A 16,565-nucleotide genomic window follows, 5' to 3' on the forward strand; every position below is an offset into this window, starting at 1 on the left:
GAATAGAGCTATAGTTAGTATTGGAAGCTAGGCATTGTCGAGCCCATGTTTCCCCCACTTAGTTTTTTAATTAAAAAAGCAACAATGTTCTTTATTTTGTTCGATAAGAAATGGGTAAAAGCAAACTCACCCGCTCTCCAGACCGCGTCCGTTTCTTTGGCCGTGCTGGTATTGCATCCTCCTTTGGATTTGTGTCTATTGCCCAATAGGAACCCTAAAAGTAAAATGACATAGTATCGTTGCACGTTAACCTTTTCTTTTGGGTGGTTTTTATTTCTAATAAAGCATTTTCAGCAATCTGTAATATAGAGACTCACAACAAAATACTCTACAAAATACACAAGTGATGTTAATTCATGCCTTCAATACATACTTTTAGAAAATAAACTGATACCCAGCTCAGCTCATTCCCATCACTTAAGCAAACCAAACAAGAGAAATGAACATACACAAACTCTTCCATCTACAAAGCACAAACCTTTTTAGGTCGTAAATATTGGTTTTGGAACAGGTGAGATTCTTCAATAAAATTCTTAATTAAAAAACATGTGATTCATTTTCATTGAAATGTATTCCATTTTAAAGTTATACAGTGGAACCTCGGAACTCAAACTTAATCCGTTCCAGAAGGCTGTTTGAGTTCCGATTTGTTTGAGAACCGAATCAACATTCCCCATAAGAATTAATGTAAATTTGATTAATCTGTTCCAGACTCCAAAAATAACAACAGCATTTTAACACAAATTGTATAGTATAATAATGCCTTACATGCATAAAAAAAAAATATATAAGAAAATAATAATAATAAATAAAATGTACAGTAAATTAAATGAAAATGTAACTTCACTTTACCTGTAATGATGAGAGTCGATAGCGTAAGTGGAAAGGTGAAGAGTATTATTGTTTGTCTGGCATTTAAAATTTGTCTTAAGTGTGTCTAATTGAACATGTCTGTGGCATGATTTGTTCGGGTACCGAAAAACTTTGCGTACCGAAACGTTTTTTATTCTAATTAATTTTAATTTAATCTAATTTTGTTCAACTTCCGAATTGTTCCAGAACGGGACCGTTTAAGTTCCCAGGTTCCACTGTACGTAAAGAGGTACTCCAAGCACTATAACTGATGTGGAATTATTAAAAATTATTATTGTACTTGTATTGAATTATTGTACTAACTCCATTTTAACCTTATATTGTGACAATCCTCCATTTTGTCCTCCTAACCTGACTTCTTCAAATCCTCCATTTTGTCCTCATGACTTAACTTGTTCATTTTAAAACTACCTTACGTGACTGAACTTCTCAACCCAATTAATACAGTAGACAAAGACCGTGTTTCCTACAAGGACAAGTACCAGGAGGTGCTGGCTACTCCTTAAGACTTGCCGGCTACTCCTTAGGACTTGTAAGATAGTATAGTTTGAAGGCCACGAGAACACAGTAGTAATGAAATGTTCTATTCATAAGAGACCTTGCACCTGGACATGAGGCCTGATATCACTGACTGTGTAAAATGACGCTCAAGCCCCCCTTTCCACCGAGTAAACCTCATGCTGGGAAAGATGGCGCCTGAGCCTTCTGTCCACACCCTTGTCCAGAACAATACCACCTCCCGGTGGGAGGACACCTAGCTGGTCACTCAAACCCCTGAGCCAATTAATAATATTGGTGGGTGGACACGAAGTTAGTCACATAATGTTTAATCCAATCAATGATGTTTATTTGTTATTATCTGATATTCAATGATGATGTCATTTTGCTTTTAAAAAGATCTGCACAACTGTTTTCCAACCAGATTGTATTAAATTTTCTGAAGTGCTTTTAACCTGAACTCCATGTGTCAGTGTGAGCTTACTTCTGCGTATACGCAATTTAATCATCTCAGATTTGGACAGGAACAGATAGACATTTAAACATATTTGTTTATTTCTAAATTAATCTACATCAATTTGGCTCCCAACGTGGGGCATCGGGCTATGTCTGGCCGGTGAGCCGTCCTAAGGAAGATACTGTTGGACGGGGGAATCCTGGGGGTAGGAAAGGAGATTGATCACCTCCAGGTACACGGTAGAGACTTCTGCAGAGCCACCGGTATGTTCCGGCCCCTTTGATTGACCCGTCCACGTGTCTGTGACTGCTTCCCGGGAGGACATCAAAGACAGGTAATATCTTGCCCGGTGTCTCGTTACTCACTTGTTTACCTGCATTTTAGTCTATCTGTTGCCTGGGTGTGTTTGAATTGTTTGCCTGTTTCCCCATTTTGAGATAAAGGGGGGGTGGACCTGCAGGGGATTTGCCTGGGGTTCTGTCTTGCTTGTTTTCCCCTTTTTGGGATAAAGGGGGGTGGACCTGAGGGGATTTGCCTGGGTCTTCAGTGTGTCTGTCTATCTGTTTGTATTTTACCCCTTTTGGGATAAAGGGGGGTGGACCTGTGGATTCGTTCCTGGGGGTCCTCTGTTGCCTGTTTTACCTCTTTTAGGAACCACGGTGCTGTGGTTGTAAGGAAAAAGGGGGGTTGACCTGTGGATGTGTTCCTGGGGGTCTTCTGTTGCCTGTTTACTTCTTTTAGGAGCCTCGTGGCTGTGGCTGTAAGGAAAAAGAAGTTGGTGGAACTGTGGGATCTGTGTAGAATCATAGTTTCCTGTGATCCAATGGTGTGTCACTTTGATAGCCTAGCTAGCTTCACTGTGCGCTTTCGGACCATCCAGCTCTAGTTGAGTTGGGGACGTCCTGACCCGGACCATCCAGCTCTAGTTGAGTTGGGGACGTCCTGACCCGGACCATCCAGCTCTAGTTGAGTTGGGGACGTCCTGAACCGGACCATCCAGCTCTAGTTGAGTTGGGGACGTCCTGAACCGGACCCTTCGGCTCTAGTTGAGCTGAAGATCCACTGGTTATTTAATTGTGGTAGGAGACTTAGCCTTGTGGCAGGGGACTCAGTTTCCTGGGGGGATTCAGGCAGGTATTGCTTGTTTTCCGCATCACGTGGTAGTGAGACTTATAAGTGGGTTTTATAGGGGCACTACGGGAGTGAGGATAGAGGTGGCCACATCCTTGTGGACTGCTGTAACGAGGGAGGCTAGAAAGGATTTCGGACCGGTGTTAGCTGTTATCCTTGGCCGCTGGTAGTGAGACTTGAGGAAGTCATTCTCCGAGCGGGGACACTACGAGGTTGAGGGAGGTGACTTTGGAGTAAGCACATGTAGAAGGAAAGGGATTACTTTTGATTTCATTTGAACTGTGATGCATGCACTGTATTTCAACTGTACTGTTGTTTGTTTAATGTGGAGTCATTTAAACTCCTGTGTCTGTCCCTAAGGATTTTTTCCTTACTCTTTACCTTTTCTATACTTCCTATATTATTATTCTATCCTCTTCTATTTCTATTGTGAGAGAAGTGATTGGTCACACACTTCTCACCTCCAATTAGTGACTAGTCTACGTTTTGGGAAGACGCACTGGGGGGGGACCCACCCCTCTCGAGTGTCAGTCCACCATTGTAGACACTGTTTAAAACCTTTTCCCCCTATATCTGGGACGCCTGTATAGGAGGGGAATGGAACAGGGTTAGAAAAGCCCAATAAGGGCTGGCTAGCGCGTGTGATCTAGTTGAAGATAGAGATTGCTAAAGTGTGTAAAATTGCTGTGCCTTCATGTGGTAGATTACTGACAGAGAAGAAAGCAAGCTTACTGGTACAGAGTAGCAATGCTATTCAGCAGGAAGGTAGGGTTGAGGAAGAACTAGATCACAAAGGGTTAAGAATGTATGTATATTATAATAATTGTTTTTGTATTTTGTGTTAGCCATTACCCTGGTAGAGGGTGGGGGTTTTGTATTGAGTTTCACTGAAGAGTATTATTAAATGTTGTGTTTTTGTGTCTCTTTGCTTTTGCAATAATTGTAACGTAACTGTCTTTCCAGCGCTGACATGGTTAAAAAACTTCATGCTGGCTCTCTCCTTGCCTTCTGTGAGACGCGAGGGGGGAGAGGGAGGGGTGACATTCCTGGTTTTTCAGTTCTGCGTTCAGTAAAATTATTCAGAAACTAATAAGATTTAGCAATGGAACAAAGTATTTTCTCCAAGACTGTTGTATAAGATAAGGAGTCAGGGATGTAGCTCAGTGTTTATTACGAAGGTTAGGAAAGTGAATCTGATGCAGGAATAGAGAATTATTTGGACGAGTTAAAAATGTAAAGGCAAGTGTGATTTGTTGCATTGCTATGCAATGTGGATAGAGGGAATATGCAAAGTTGTTAAGCTAGATTGTGAAGAGGAAAAGTGATTAATGGCTGTAGGTATATTGTTTGCATTCCGTGAGTTTATTTATTTATTTTATTTATTTATTTATTTTCCGCCCGTGTATTGTGTCATGCTCATCCTATCTTAAAGACATGCTGTCTTCCTTAATTCCCATATATTATGAACAAAAAGGTTACGGTTACTAGGATTATCCTGCTATTAGTTTCCCTGTGTCAGGAAGGTGTCTGTGACAAGTATTGGTTAATATGTAGATAGAATATATATGTCTATCGTTTCACGTATAAGTAACAAGTGTGTTTTAGCTTTGTGTACAAAGATTGATAACATGCTGAAAGAAGGGTTATCTTAAAGAACATTTACTAAAAGAAAGTTCTAATAAACCAAGATTTCTTGAACAAATGAATAAGCCAAGTTTAAAGACTGACTAACATAATTTTTGTTGTAAGCCCAGATATTTTATTATTGCATATGCATAGGAATTGAGACTTTGGGCATTATAGTATATTAATTCTAGATCTGTTACTAGCAGCAAGTGCTTAGCCTTATGCCTATCCCACGCATGCTTAAAACACTTCTACTGAGTTAACCTCTACCACTCCAGTTGGAAGGCTATTCCATGCATCCACTACCCTCTCAGTAATGTAATACTTCCTGATATTATTTTTAAACCTTGGTCCCTCTATTTTTGAGACTATGTCCTCTTGTTATGGTAGTTTTCCCTTCTTTTAAATATAGTCTCCACTTTTACTGTGTTGTTTCCCTTTATGTATTTAAAAATGCTTTTATCATATTTCCCCTGTCTCGTCTTTTCACCAAGCTATACCTGTCAAGATCCTTTAACCTTTCCTGGTGAATTTTACCCTGCAATCCATGAACCAGTTTAGTAGCCCTTCTTTGAACTCTCTCTAAGGTATCCATATCCTTCTGAAGATATGGTCTCCAGTACTGTATCCAGTACTCTAAGTGAGGTCCCACCAGTGTTCTGTACAATGGCATGAGCATTTCCCTCTTCCTACTGCTAATACCTCTCCCTATGCAACCAAGCATTCTACTAGCATTTTCCGCTGCTCTATTACATTGTACATTGTCATCAACAGCCAGAAACTGGAGAACAAGAAATGTGAATTAATGTATAGCCATTTATAAGCTTAACAAAATCTCCATTATCTTTTCCATTTATTTTGCAGAAGGCAATGTTATTTGTCTATTTTGTATGTTTTAAAAATACATTATCAGTGAAGAGTAGAATAAATTTTATCCCATTTACGAGACATAAAATTGTGATAATGTATATTTGTGATATAAGTAGAAATTACATTTTGAGATGTTAGATATAAATTATTAAATTAAGAACTAGAGTCAGGGATAGCGTCTGTCTCCGCGGGCACAAGACCCCGTGTGGAGAAGTGGTGGGCAAGCCATCATGGGCCACCCATGGGAGTGAAACGTTCGAGGCTTGTGGAGACAAGATGAGCATGTTAGCCTTTTATTATTTTTCTCTAGGGAAAGCATAGGGCCAGTTAATAGTTGTTGTACATGGGCTATTTGCAGCCTCCATTGCATTTCTACCTAGTCTTGATTTCTGATGTCTCCTCCATTGCTACATCACCTGTCTGCTCCCTTACCTGCCCACCCCCGCTTATTCCTCCCACCGATCCCTCCCCTTCATCTGCAGTCCCCCACTTTCCCCTACTGCCCCTCCCTCTACTCCACCTTCTCCTCCTCCTACTCCTCCTTCCTGCTCTTACTCCTCCCCCTCTTCCTACTCCTCCCTCTACTCCACTTTCTCCTCCTACCCCTTCCTCTACTCCACCTTCTCCTCTCTCCTCCTACTTCTCCTCTTCTCCTCCTCCTACTCCTCCCTCTACTCCACCTTCTCCTCTCTCCTCCTACTTCCCCTCTACTCCTCCTTCTTCTTCCTACTCCTCCCTCTACTCCACTTTCTCCTCCTACTCCTCCCTCTACTCCACCTTCTCCTCTCTCCTCCTACTTCCCCTCTACTCCTCCTCCTACTCCTCCCTCTACTCCACCTTCTCCTCCTCCTACTCCTCCTTCCTGCTCTTACTCCTCCCCCTCTTCCTACTCCTCCCTCTACTCCACTTTCTCCTCCTACCCCTTCCTCTACTCCACCTTCTCCTCTCTCCTCCTACTTCTCCTCTTCTCCTCCTCCTACTCCTCCCTCTACTCCACCTTCTCCTCTCTCCTCCTACTTCCCCTCTACTCCTCCTTCTTCTTCCTACTCCTCCCTCTACTCCACTTTCTCCTCCTACTCCTCCCTCTACTCCACCTTCTCCTCTCTCCTCCTACTTCCCCTCTACTCCTCCTCCTACTCCTCCCTCTACTCCACTTTCTCCTTCCACTCCACCTTCTCCTCTCTCCTCCTACTTCCCCTCTACTCCTCCTCCTACTCCTCCCTCTACTCCACTTTCTCCTTCCACTCCACCTTCTCCTCTCTCCTCCTACTTCTCCTCTACTCCTCCTTCTCCTCCTCCTACTCCACCTTCTTCCCTCTCACTCTATCCGCTACTCATTCTTCCATCTCCCCACCACCATATCTGTATCCTTTATATGCTTCCTCCCTTCTTATTCCTTACCAATTTCCTCCACTCATAGACGACTCTGCCTCTACCTGACAACATTATATTTTGAAGAAAAGTTGCTCTGGCCACTCTTCCGCCACTTCCCAGGGGGGAATACCACACTAACGAAAAATTAAAATTATTCAGACATGAAAGAACTGTTTTGGGCACTCTCAAATAAATAGTGCGGTCCTGACCCAGATTCCCATGGAAGTAAGACACCTGTAAGGGAGGTGGCTGTCCCTCATGTTTTTTCTACACTAAGTCCCCAGAAATCTCATGAAAGGAACCTGACTCATTAGAACAAAACATGAACATTCAATTTACAGATCTCTACAGAGGGGGGTCAGCAAGAGAACTGTGAATAGAAAGACAAATACCCCCCAATCTCACACAGAAATAGGTGAGGAAACCTCTTCTACTGCTCCTCATGGTTGCTTTGAACAGATGAAAGAAGAAACAAGACACCTTTCAACAGAGCATGCAGTAGCTTTACCAGATCCTGACTCCACTCTGTTTGCGGATAAAGAGGAAAGGTACCATACTGGATTTGCTGTTGCTACAGAAGATCAGGTACGTCAAGCACCTTCACTTTCCTCACTCACATCTGCTCAAGACGCTGAATTGACAGCCTTCTCAGTGGCATACAAAATGCCTGAAGGAAGACATGCCAATATCTACACTGACTCAAGACATGCCCTGGGTGCAGCACATTATTTTGGATCAATCTGGAAGATAAGAAGCACCACTCAGCTGACTAAAAGCTGCCAACCAAGCCACAAGTGCACCAAGGGAAGTGGACGGAAGGGTGTCCGCTAAAGAAACTTCTATACTCACCATGTAGATCCTACCCACAGATTTCAAGCTTCTGAAAGAATGACAAGCAGCTGCTGACCCTGAAGAAATACAAAGCTGGAAAAACAGAAAGGGGCAACCCTTGAAGACGGGCTGTACTCCAACGCTCTTAAGCTCTGTTTACCCAAAAACATGTACTGGGCAGTGAGCCCATGGAACTTTATACCTATCCAAGACCCTCATGAACTCTTTGATCTCTAAAATACCCCTAAGCACCTAGCTAACTCTCAATATCCCTTTCAAGAATCCAGATGACAAAGAGCTACTGGGTCAAATATGCACTAGTTATCATAGACATTTTGTCAGGATGGCCAGAAGTCTAGCCGGTCATCAATGTGACATCCAAGACCATATACCCAGTAGTGCATTGTGAAAGTTGCAGAGATCACTCAGTGGATTCATTGTTCCAGATTCAAGACTCTCTCTGCAACATGAGAAGTGACATTTGTTGATTTTGACACACTTTTGACTCTAAAGAAAAAATGACTTGTTAAATAAAAAGATACCAGCAAGTAGGTGTTTGATGGCCATAATAATGCCTGACCACCTGCCATCGTTGGAAAGCCGAGGACCCCAAAAGGAGACCTCGTGAAGCTAAAGAGATCCAAACGCCAAGCTCCCTCAGGATTATTTGCCCATCCTGAGTTTGTGGTGATATTAACATTGACTAAATGATCCGAGTCCACCTACGCTGATGTAGCGTGGGACAGGTTTAATACTACAATGCATAAGCAAATGCGCCCTAGCCAAGGTTATTATGTCCATACACATAATACATGACAAGGTACTCTTGACACACCACATTCATGCTTCAGAACATAAAGAGGAGCACCCCTCTAAAGGGAAAGTTTGATTGATATATATATATTGATGCCATAGGTGTGCCAAGGGGGGTACCAGATGATTTTGCAGTAAAAGGAAAGTTTGAGTCCATTTTCCCAACCGTCACTGCTAATAATAATAATAATAATATTTTGATTTGCATTTATTATATCTATTGCAACCAACAACGTTTACCTGTCACCATGACTACTTGTGCCTATATTCCAGATAACACAAGTCCATATGGTAATGTAAGCTTGTCTATTTATGATGTCCCTCTGAAGAACTAAGAAGACTTTGAGAACCGTTACTCCAGTCATTTTTGTGCCTTTGGGTTAACACGTCTTCTGATACTAACATAATAAAGTTTTATCTCTTAGAATCTAACATTTCATAGGGGGGACTGATGTGGAATTATTAAAAATTATTATTGTACTTGTATTGAATTATTGTACTAACTCCATTTTAACCTTATATTGTGACAATCCTCCATTTTGTCCTCCTAACCTGACTTCTTCAAATCCTCCATTTTGTCCTCATGACTTAACTTGTTCATTTTAAAACTACCTTACGTGACTGAACTTCTCAACCCAATTAATACAGTAGACAAAGACCGTGTTTCCTACAAGGACAAGTACCAGGAGGTGCTGGCTACTCCTTAAGACTTGCCGGCTACTCCTTAGGACTTGTAAGATAGTATAGTTTGAAGGCCACGAGAACACAGTAGTAATGAAATGTTCTATTCATAAGAGACCTTGCACCTGGACATGAGGCCTGATATCACTGACTGTGTAAAATGACGCTCAAGCCCCCCTTTCCACCGAGTAAACCTCATGCTGGGAAAGATGGCGCCTGAGCCTTCTGTCCACACCCTTGTCCAGAACAATACCACCTCCCGGTGGGAGGACACCTAGCTGGTCACTCAAACCCCTGAGCCAATTAATAATATTGGTGGGTGGACACGAAGTTAGTCACATAATGTTTAATCCAATCAATGATGTTTATTTGTTATTATCTGATATTCAATGATGATGTCATTTTGCTTTTAAAAAGATCTGCACAACTGTTTTCCAACCAGATTGTATTAAATTTTCTGAAGTGCTTTTAACCTGAACTCCATGTGTCAGTGTGAGCTTACTTCTGCGTATACGCAATTTAATCATCTCAGATTTGGACAGGAACAGATAGACATTTAAACATATTTGTTTATTTCTAAATTAATCTACATCATAACCACTGAAACTTATTGTGGTGAAATGATTCTTTGTACACTGTCCCAGCTTGTGTGTCAAACCATTTGTGAGAAGTTTTATAAAACTGCACACATTGCACTTTTCATGTTTGTTAAAATAAGGTAAAGCGTTTTGATTCAAGCACGTTACTATTATTAAAGCATTAAACGTGATTGTACACCAAATTGCTTCAATAAGCTGGAGTTGTGTTGGTGACTATAGTGTCTCAATTATGTGAATGCTAATTTCACATTCAGGTAGGTGCGTAATCCATGTGTACACTGTTGTTATGTATGTATGTATTTTAAGCTATACATTTGTATATGATATTGCCAGCAAACTTCCTCTTTCTCAGCACAGATTTCTGATATAAATGGGGAAGCTGTGAATAAAATCCCCCTGCTTCCAGTTGATGCAAATAACATCCCACAATCACTAGTGTGCAAGTTGTGTCATGCCATCACATCACTTGGAGACAGGATGCCTGTACACTTTACTGCTGTGACTTGGCATGCGGACGGCAATGCACTCAAGATCTAAAATGTCAAATTAAAGGGATATTATAGTCACCAGAACAACAGCAGCTTAATGTAGTGCTTCTGGAGAGTATAGTCAGTCCCTTCGGGTTTTTGCAATAAACACATTTTTTTCAGAGGAAATTCAGTTTTTACATTACAGCCTATGGATACCTCCCCTGGCCACTCTTCAGATGGCTGCTAGAGGCGGTTCCTGGGGCAGTGATGCACAGTAAGCAGCACTGCCAGTCAGTGTCTCCACCCTCTGCATGCAGACACTGAACTTTTCTTGTAGAGATGCATAGTGTTTTTAACAATATAGGGTCAGGAATACATGTATGTGCTCCTGACCCTACAGTGCTCTTTTAATGTAAAATGTATTTATTACCTTTCCTTTAATACATTTGCTAGCATAGTTTACAGATGAAATTGTACTCTCTTTAAAGTGACAACAAAATTTTGTTTGTGAGACAGGTGCACTTTAATAAACTTTACACCATGACTCAACAACAGACATTCTATGCAAATTAAAATGTATTCTATTTTAAGTAGTATCATCTACGATAAAGAAATTGCATAACTGGGTGGAAATCAGTTGTACCTGTGTGTTTCCCAACTTTGATTACAGTGTTTTTCAGCAACATAAACTCAACTAGAAGATAGTTGGGAAATGTCACTCCCTGATATTATTTCAACAAAGAAAAAGTATGTGAACCCTTTGGAATGATATGGATTTCTGCACAAATTGGTTATAAAATGTGATCTGATCATCATCTAAGTCACAACAATAGACAATCACAGTCTGTCTAAACTAATAACACACAAAGAATGAAATGTTGACATGTTTTTATTGAACACAGCATGTAAACATTAACAGTGCAGGTGGAAAAAGTATGTGAACCCCTAGACTAATGACATCTCCAAGAGCTAATTGGAGTGAGATGTCAGCCAACTGGACTCCAATCAATGAGATGAGATTGGAGGTGTTGGTTACAGCTGCCCTGCCCTATAAAAAAAACACACACCAGTTCTGGGTTTGCTTTTCACAAGAAGCATTGCCTGATGTGAATGATGCCTCGCACAAAAGAGCTGCCAGAAGACCTACGATTAAGAATTGTTGACTTGCGTAAAGCTGGAAAGGGTTATAAAAGTATCTCCAAAAGCCTTGCTGTTCATCAGTCCACGGTAAGACAAATTGTCTATAAATGGAGAAAGTTCAGCACTACTGCTACTCTCCCTAGGAGCGGTCGCCCTGTAAAGATGACTGCAAGAGCACAGCGCAGACTGCTCAATGAGGTGAAGAAGAATCCTAGAGTGTCAGCTAAAGACTTACAAAAGTCACTGGCAAATGCTAACATCCCTGTTAGCGAATCTACAATACGTAAAACACTAAACAAGAATGGATTTCATGGGAGGATACCACAGAGGATGCCACTGCTGTCCAAACAAAACATTGCTGCACGTTTACAGTTTGCACAAGAGCACCTGGATGTTCCAGAGCAGTACTGGAAAAATATTCTGTGGACAGATGAAACCAAAGTTGAGTTGTTTGGAAGAAACACACAATACTATGTGTGGCGAAAAAGAGGCACAGCACACCAACATCAAAACCTCATCCCAACTGTGTATGGTGGTGGGGGCATCATGGTTTGGGGCTGCTTTGCTGCGTCAGGGCCTTGACGGATTGCTATCATCGAAGGAAAAATGAATTCCCAAGTTTATCAAGACATTTTGCAGGAGAACTTAAGGCCATCTGTCTACCAGCTGAAGCTCAACAGAAGATGGGTGTTGCAACAGGACAATGACCCAAAGCATAGAAGTAAATCAACAACAGAATGGCTTAAACAGAAGAAAATACACCTTCTGAAGTGGCCCAGTCAGAGTCCTGACCTCAACCCGATTGAGATGCTGTGGCATGACCTCAAGAAAGCGATTCACACCAGACATCCCAAGAATATTCCTGAACTGAAACAGTTCTGTAAAGAGGAATGGTCAAGAATTACTCCTGACCGTTGTGCACGTCTGATCTGCAACTACAGGAAACGTTTGGTTGAAGTTATTGCTGCCAAAGGAGGTTCAACCAGTTATTAAATCCAAGGGTTCACGTACTTTTTCCACCTGCACTGTGAATGTTTACATGGTGTGTTCAATAAAAACATGGCAACATTTCATTCTTTGTGTTATTAGTTTAACCCCTTAAGGACTGAGCCAAATGTACAAGTTGTGAACAGAACAAAACGTAAACAAAACCTGGCATTTGCGCTATATGTCTGTCCAACCGTAATTCACCTCTTTCATATTAAATGCACCCCCCCCCCCTTATTATATATCATTTTATTCAGGGGAAACAGGGCTTTCATTTAATATCAAATATTTAGCTATGAAACATAATTTAATATGAAGAAAATGGGAGAAAATAAGATTTTTTATTTTTTTAGTTCTACATGACATTTTAACTGTCAATGTCATAATACTGTTTGCTTTTACTGCAATAAAATACACATATTTGTATTCACCAAAGTCTCACGTGTAAAACAGTACCCCCTATGTAAAGGTTTTATGGTGTTTTGGGAAGTTACAGGGTCAAATATAGCGTGTTACATTTGAAATTGAAATTCGCCAGATTGGTTACGTTGCCTTTGAGACTGTATAGTAGCCCAGGAAATAAATTTACACCTATAATGGCATACCATTTGCAATAGTAGACAACCCAAGGTATTGCAAATGGGGTATATGTCCAGTCTTTTTTAGTAGCCATTTTGGAACACCGATTGAGAAAGCCCTCAAGTAGGGTGAAACGCGTCTCGGAAGTGAAGGATATTTATGGGACATTTTTTACTCTGTTTTATTTGTTTGTATTTTACTGCCTGCTGGCAAAATAAATTTTTATTTTTAATTCAAGTCTCCTCTGATCTTCACCAAACCTGCTCCAAGAAGGGAAAGTGTCTCCCTTATTGACACTCAAGCTGGTAAACTCAGAGCCGAGTACCTGGCTCTGAATAAGGTGAGCACCTATTTAAAGATACAGTATACTCACCTTTATAACCTAAGTTACTACACTATATTATCTCCTATTACGTTTTCTTTGTATCTCTTATCTCTGAGGGATTCCACCAACGCTTCAAAAAAAGGGGACAAGTACCACCAGACGGTACTAAAGCGCAAGTGATTTGAGCCTATCCCATCCTAGGCTCTAAAAAATGTGAGTTAGCATTCTGTTTTGATCACTGCACAACGGTTATTTACCATACATATGTGTATATATACACGTATATATATATATATAAAAATTATATTTTTATTTACATATAGGTGTATATATATATATATATATATATATATATATAGTGATATATACGTATATAGATATATATATTATTTCGTTCTACATGTATTTTGATATAAATATATATATATATTAATATCACAATACAGTTAGAACAAAATAAAACACATCTATATATTTTTTAATAATTTATTTTTAATTATTTTTTTCATTTAATTTTTTTACGTATTTACATTTTTTTATATTATATATAAATATATATATATATATAACAATAATTATATATATATATTTAATCAGTATCAGTCTATGTGTAATTTGAATATATATATATATAATCTAAGTATATAATTTTTTTTTTTTTTTACACTTATTTAATTTTTTTTTTTTTTTTATTTGATTTCAGCCAGCAGGGGGACTAACTGCCATTACAGTTAGTCCCCTGCTGGCATTGCTGCAGCCAGCTTTCCCGGCCATGTGATTGTGAGGTCCTCGCAAGGACCTCACTCTCACATGGCTCGGGGGGCTGAAGAGGACAGAGGTGCCGCGGGGGGCTCCCTGGGAGTCTCCCCAACCGCGATCCCACGCCGGCGACCGGGTAAGTTAAAAAAAAAAACGGAAGGCGTACAATTGCGCCCGGCGGCGTTTAGAGCCGCTTAAAAAAGGACTTCATTGTACGCCCTCCGGTCTTAAGGGGTTAAGCAGACTGTGATTGTCTATTGTTGTGACTTAGATGATGATCAGATCACATGACCAATTTGTGCAGAAATCCATATCATTCCAAAGGGTTCACATACTTTTTCTTGCAACTGGATGCTTGTCATTCTAAATGCATTCTAAAGGCATGCAAAGCATCATGGGAGTTGTAGTTCTACAACATCTGGAGATCTACCTGTTGGGCAGCCCTGATGTAGGGTATAATGTGCATTAAATGTCCAGTCATTGCTTTTTCAGCATAGCAGTTGAACTATTGAAAATTTTTATATTTATATAGAAAAGTCATAGCCATGTATGTGTTTGATTCAAAAATTACTCTTAGCTGAATCATAACAAATTAGTTTCTATAACCATCAGGTTTTTAATGTTTCATCAGTAATTGAGTTGAAAAGATCAAAACATGAGAGGGGGTAGGGACTAAAACAAACACAAACCCCCCAAAAATAAAAACAAAACTAACTTTTAGCAATCAGAGATTAGAAGGTCACTGCTACATGAGGAAAGTAATAATGAAGAAAAGAAAAAAGGGGGGGGGGGGGGAAAGGAGGAAAAAAGAAAAATAAGAAAACCGTGATGAAGGAGTGGGCCTGCTGACAGTAATTGGCAGGCTGTCCTGCATTAGCAGCTTTGTCTACAGGCCGCAAGATTCCAAAAATAGGCTTCATGCATCCAAGTTATGTATCCCTACCATCAATCTTTCATCAATTAAGTGAGTGCTCTGTAGACCACAATTATTACTTCATTTGCAATAAAATTACATTTAGTACCAAAAAGGAACACTTAAAATCTAATAAATCACAAACGCAAGGGTTACAAAAACCGCACAGAAACTCTTTAATTGTACATTTATAGTTTAAATTAAGAAAAAAAAATGCAACTGCAGCTACTTATTTCTTAAAGGATTACTGACCTTCAAACAATCAGCATTATTATAATCATATTAAATTGTGCTCAAACAATTTAGCTTTACATAATTGCACACAGACACGCAAACACGCAAACATTCATATGTACGCGAGTGCGATTTAACTGTGTGCAAGAAATTTGTTTTCAGCAAAAACATCTTCTGCAGCACAAGATTTTATATTTATATCGCGGATGCCCTAACAAAGTCCCATCTGTGTGGCCAAAACGTTGCCACGGTGTTATCTGGATTCACGTGTCCTCATATTTACTTCCTAATTTCTGCTCTCTATCTATTTATATCCTAGACACTCCAAAAGTCCCTGCTTAATCTTTCACAAATCCGTAAAATTATCAGGGAAGATTGTATTTACTAAACTAGGAATTGTAGATAACCGACAATGAACATTTTAAGACTGCACAATTAGAGGGGACCGGCAGACCTGGTCGGCCAGGGGACCGGCAGACCTGGTCGGCCAGGGGACCGGCAGACCTGGTCGGCCAGGGGACCGGCAGACCTGGTCGGCCAGGGGACCGGCAGACCTGGTCGGCCAGGGGACCGGCAGACCTGGTCGGCCAGGGGACCGGCAGACCTGGTCGGCCAGGGGACCGGCAGACCTGGTCGGCCAGGGGAAGAATTGGGTAGAGCTAGCTTTAAGGCCACACTCGCTTCTCATTTCATGGTGCCCTTTAAAAATGCCACTGCCCAATATGTAATAGATTTACAGGTGTAATGTAGCATACAATGTACTGTATAAACCTGACAACGTTACCTTTCCAGGGTCATCCTTGGATCTAGGCACTTTAAGAAAGCACTTATTCAGGGATAGGTTATGTCGTATAGAATTCTGAAAAAAATACAAAATCAAAAAGGATTATTAATCAACAGTGCCTTTAACAGAGGATTGTTAAATCATACCAATGCAAATATTATGGAGCATGGTGTTTTACCAGCCATCGCTGTCCTAACACAACACTTTAAACAATTAGCTCTTCTAAACCCATTCAAAGAAACACATAGACCTTATGTAAGGTATCTTATACCACCCAACATTTCAAATGGACTAAGAGGGCACTTACATTTTAGGGATACGTGTGGCCAGGGGTGGGGCTGTTTGGAAAAAAGTTTGATGACTTACCAATAACTATTTTTTGCATTTAAATATAATTTAGAAGAACGATGTATCTGAAATACACAGAAGTTCTCAACACATTTATTGCAGTGTAAATAGACATTGCTGTAGGTTTAATTACAATAAATATATACACACACACAATCAAAATTATTAAAACCACACTGACAATCAGGTTTATTGTCGACGTTTACAGATTTTCAGCTGTTTGCAATTAACAGATCAAACAAAAGCAATTGAAATAGCTCAACACAAACAACG

The 16,565-nt window shown here is 40.3% G+C and overlaps 1 protein-coding gene across 3 annotated transcripts in view; it reads right to left on the bottom strand.

Annotated features, from left to right (window-relative positions):
* FOXJ3 (forkhead box J3) overlaps positions 1-16,565 on the bottom strand; it is an 83,328-nt gene that overhangs the window by 20,433 nt on the left and 46,330 nt on the right. For all 3 annotated transcript variants that reach the window (XM_063436581.1, XM_063436582.1, XM_063436580.1), the window contains exons 5-6: positions 15,945-16,019; positions 131-214 (exon numbers count right to left, since the gene is read on the bottom strand). In XM_063436581.1, coding sequence (XP_063292651.1) covers positions 131-214; positions 15,945-16,019 — 159 coding nt within the window. The remainder of the gene's footprint in view (positions 1-130; positions 215-15,944; positions 16,020-16,565) is intronic.

The sequence above is a fragment of the Pelobates fuscus genome, chromosome 11 (genome assembly GCF_036172605.1).
Source record: "Pelobates fuscus isolate aPelFus1 chromosome 11, aPelFus1.pri, whole genome shotgun sequence".
Classification (NCBI taxonomy): domain Eukaryota; kingdom Metazoa; phylum Chordata; class Amphibia; order Anura; family Pelobatidae; genus Pelobates; species Pelobates fuscus.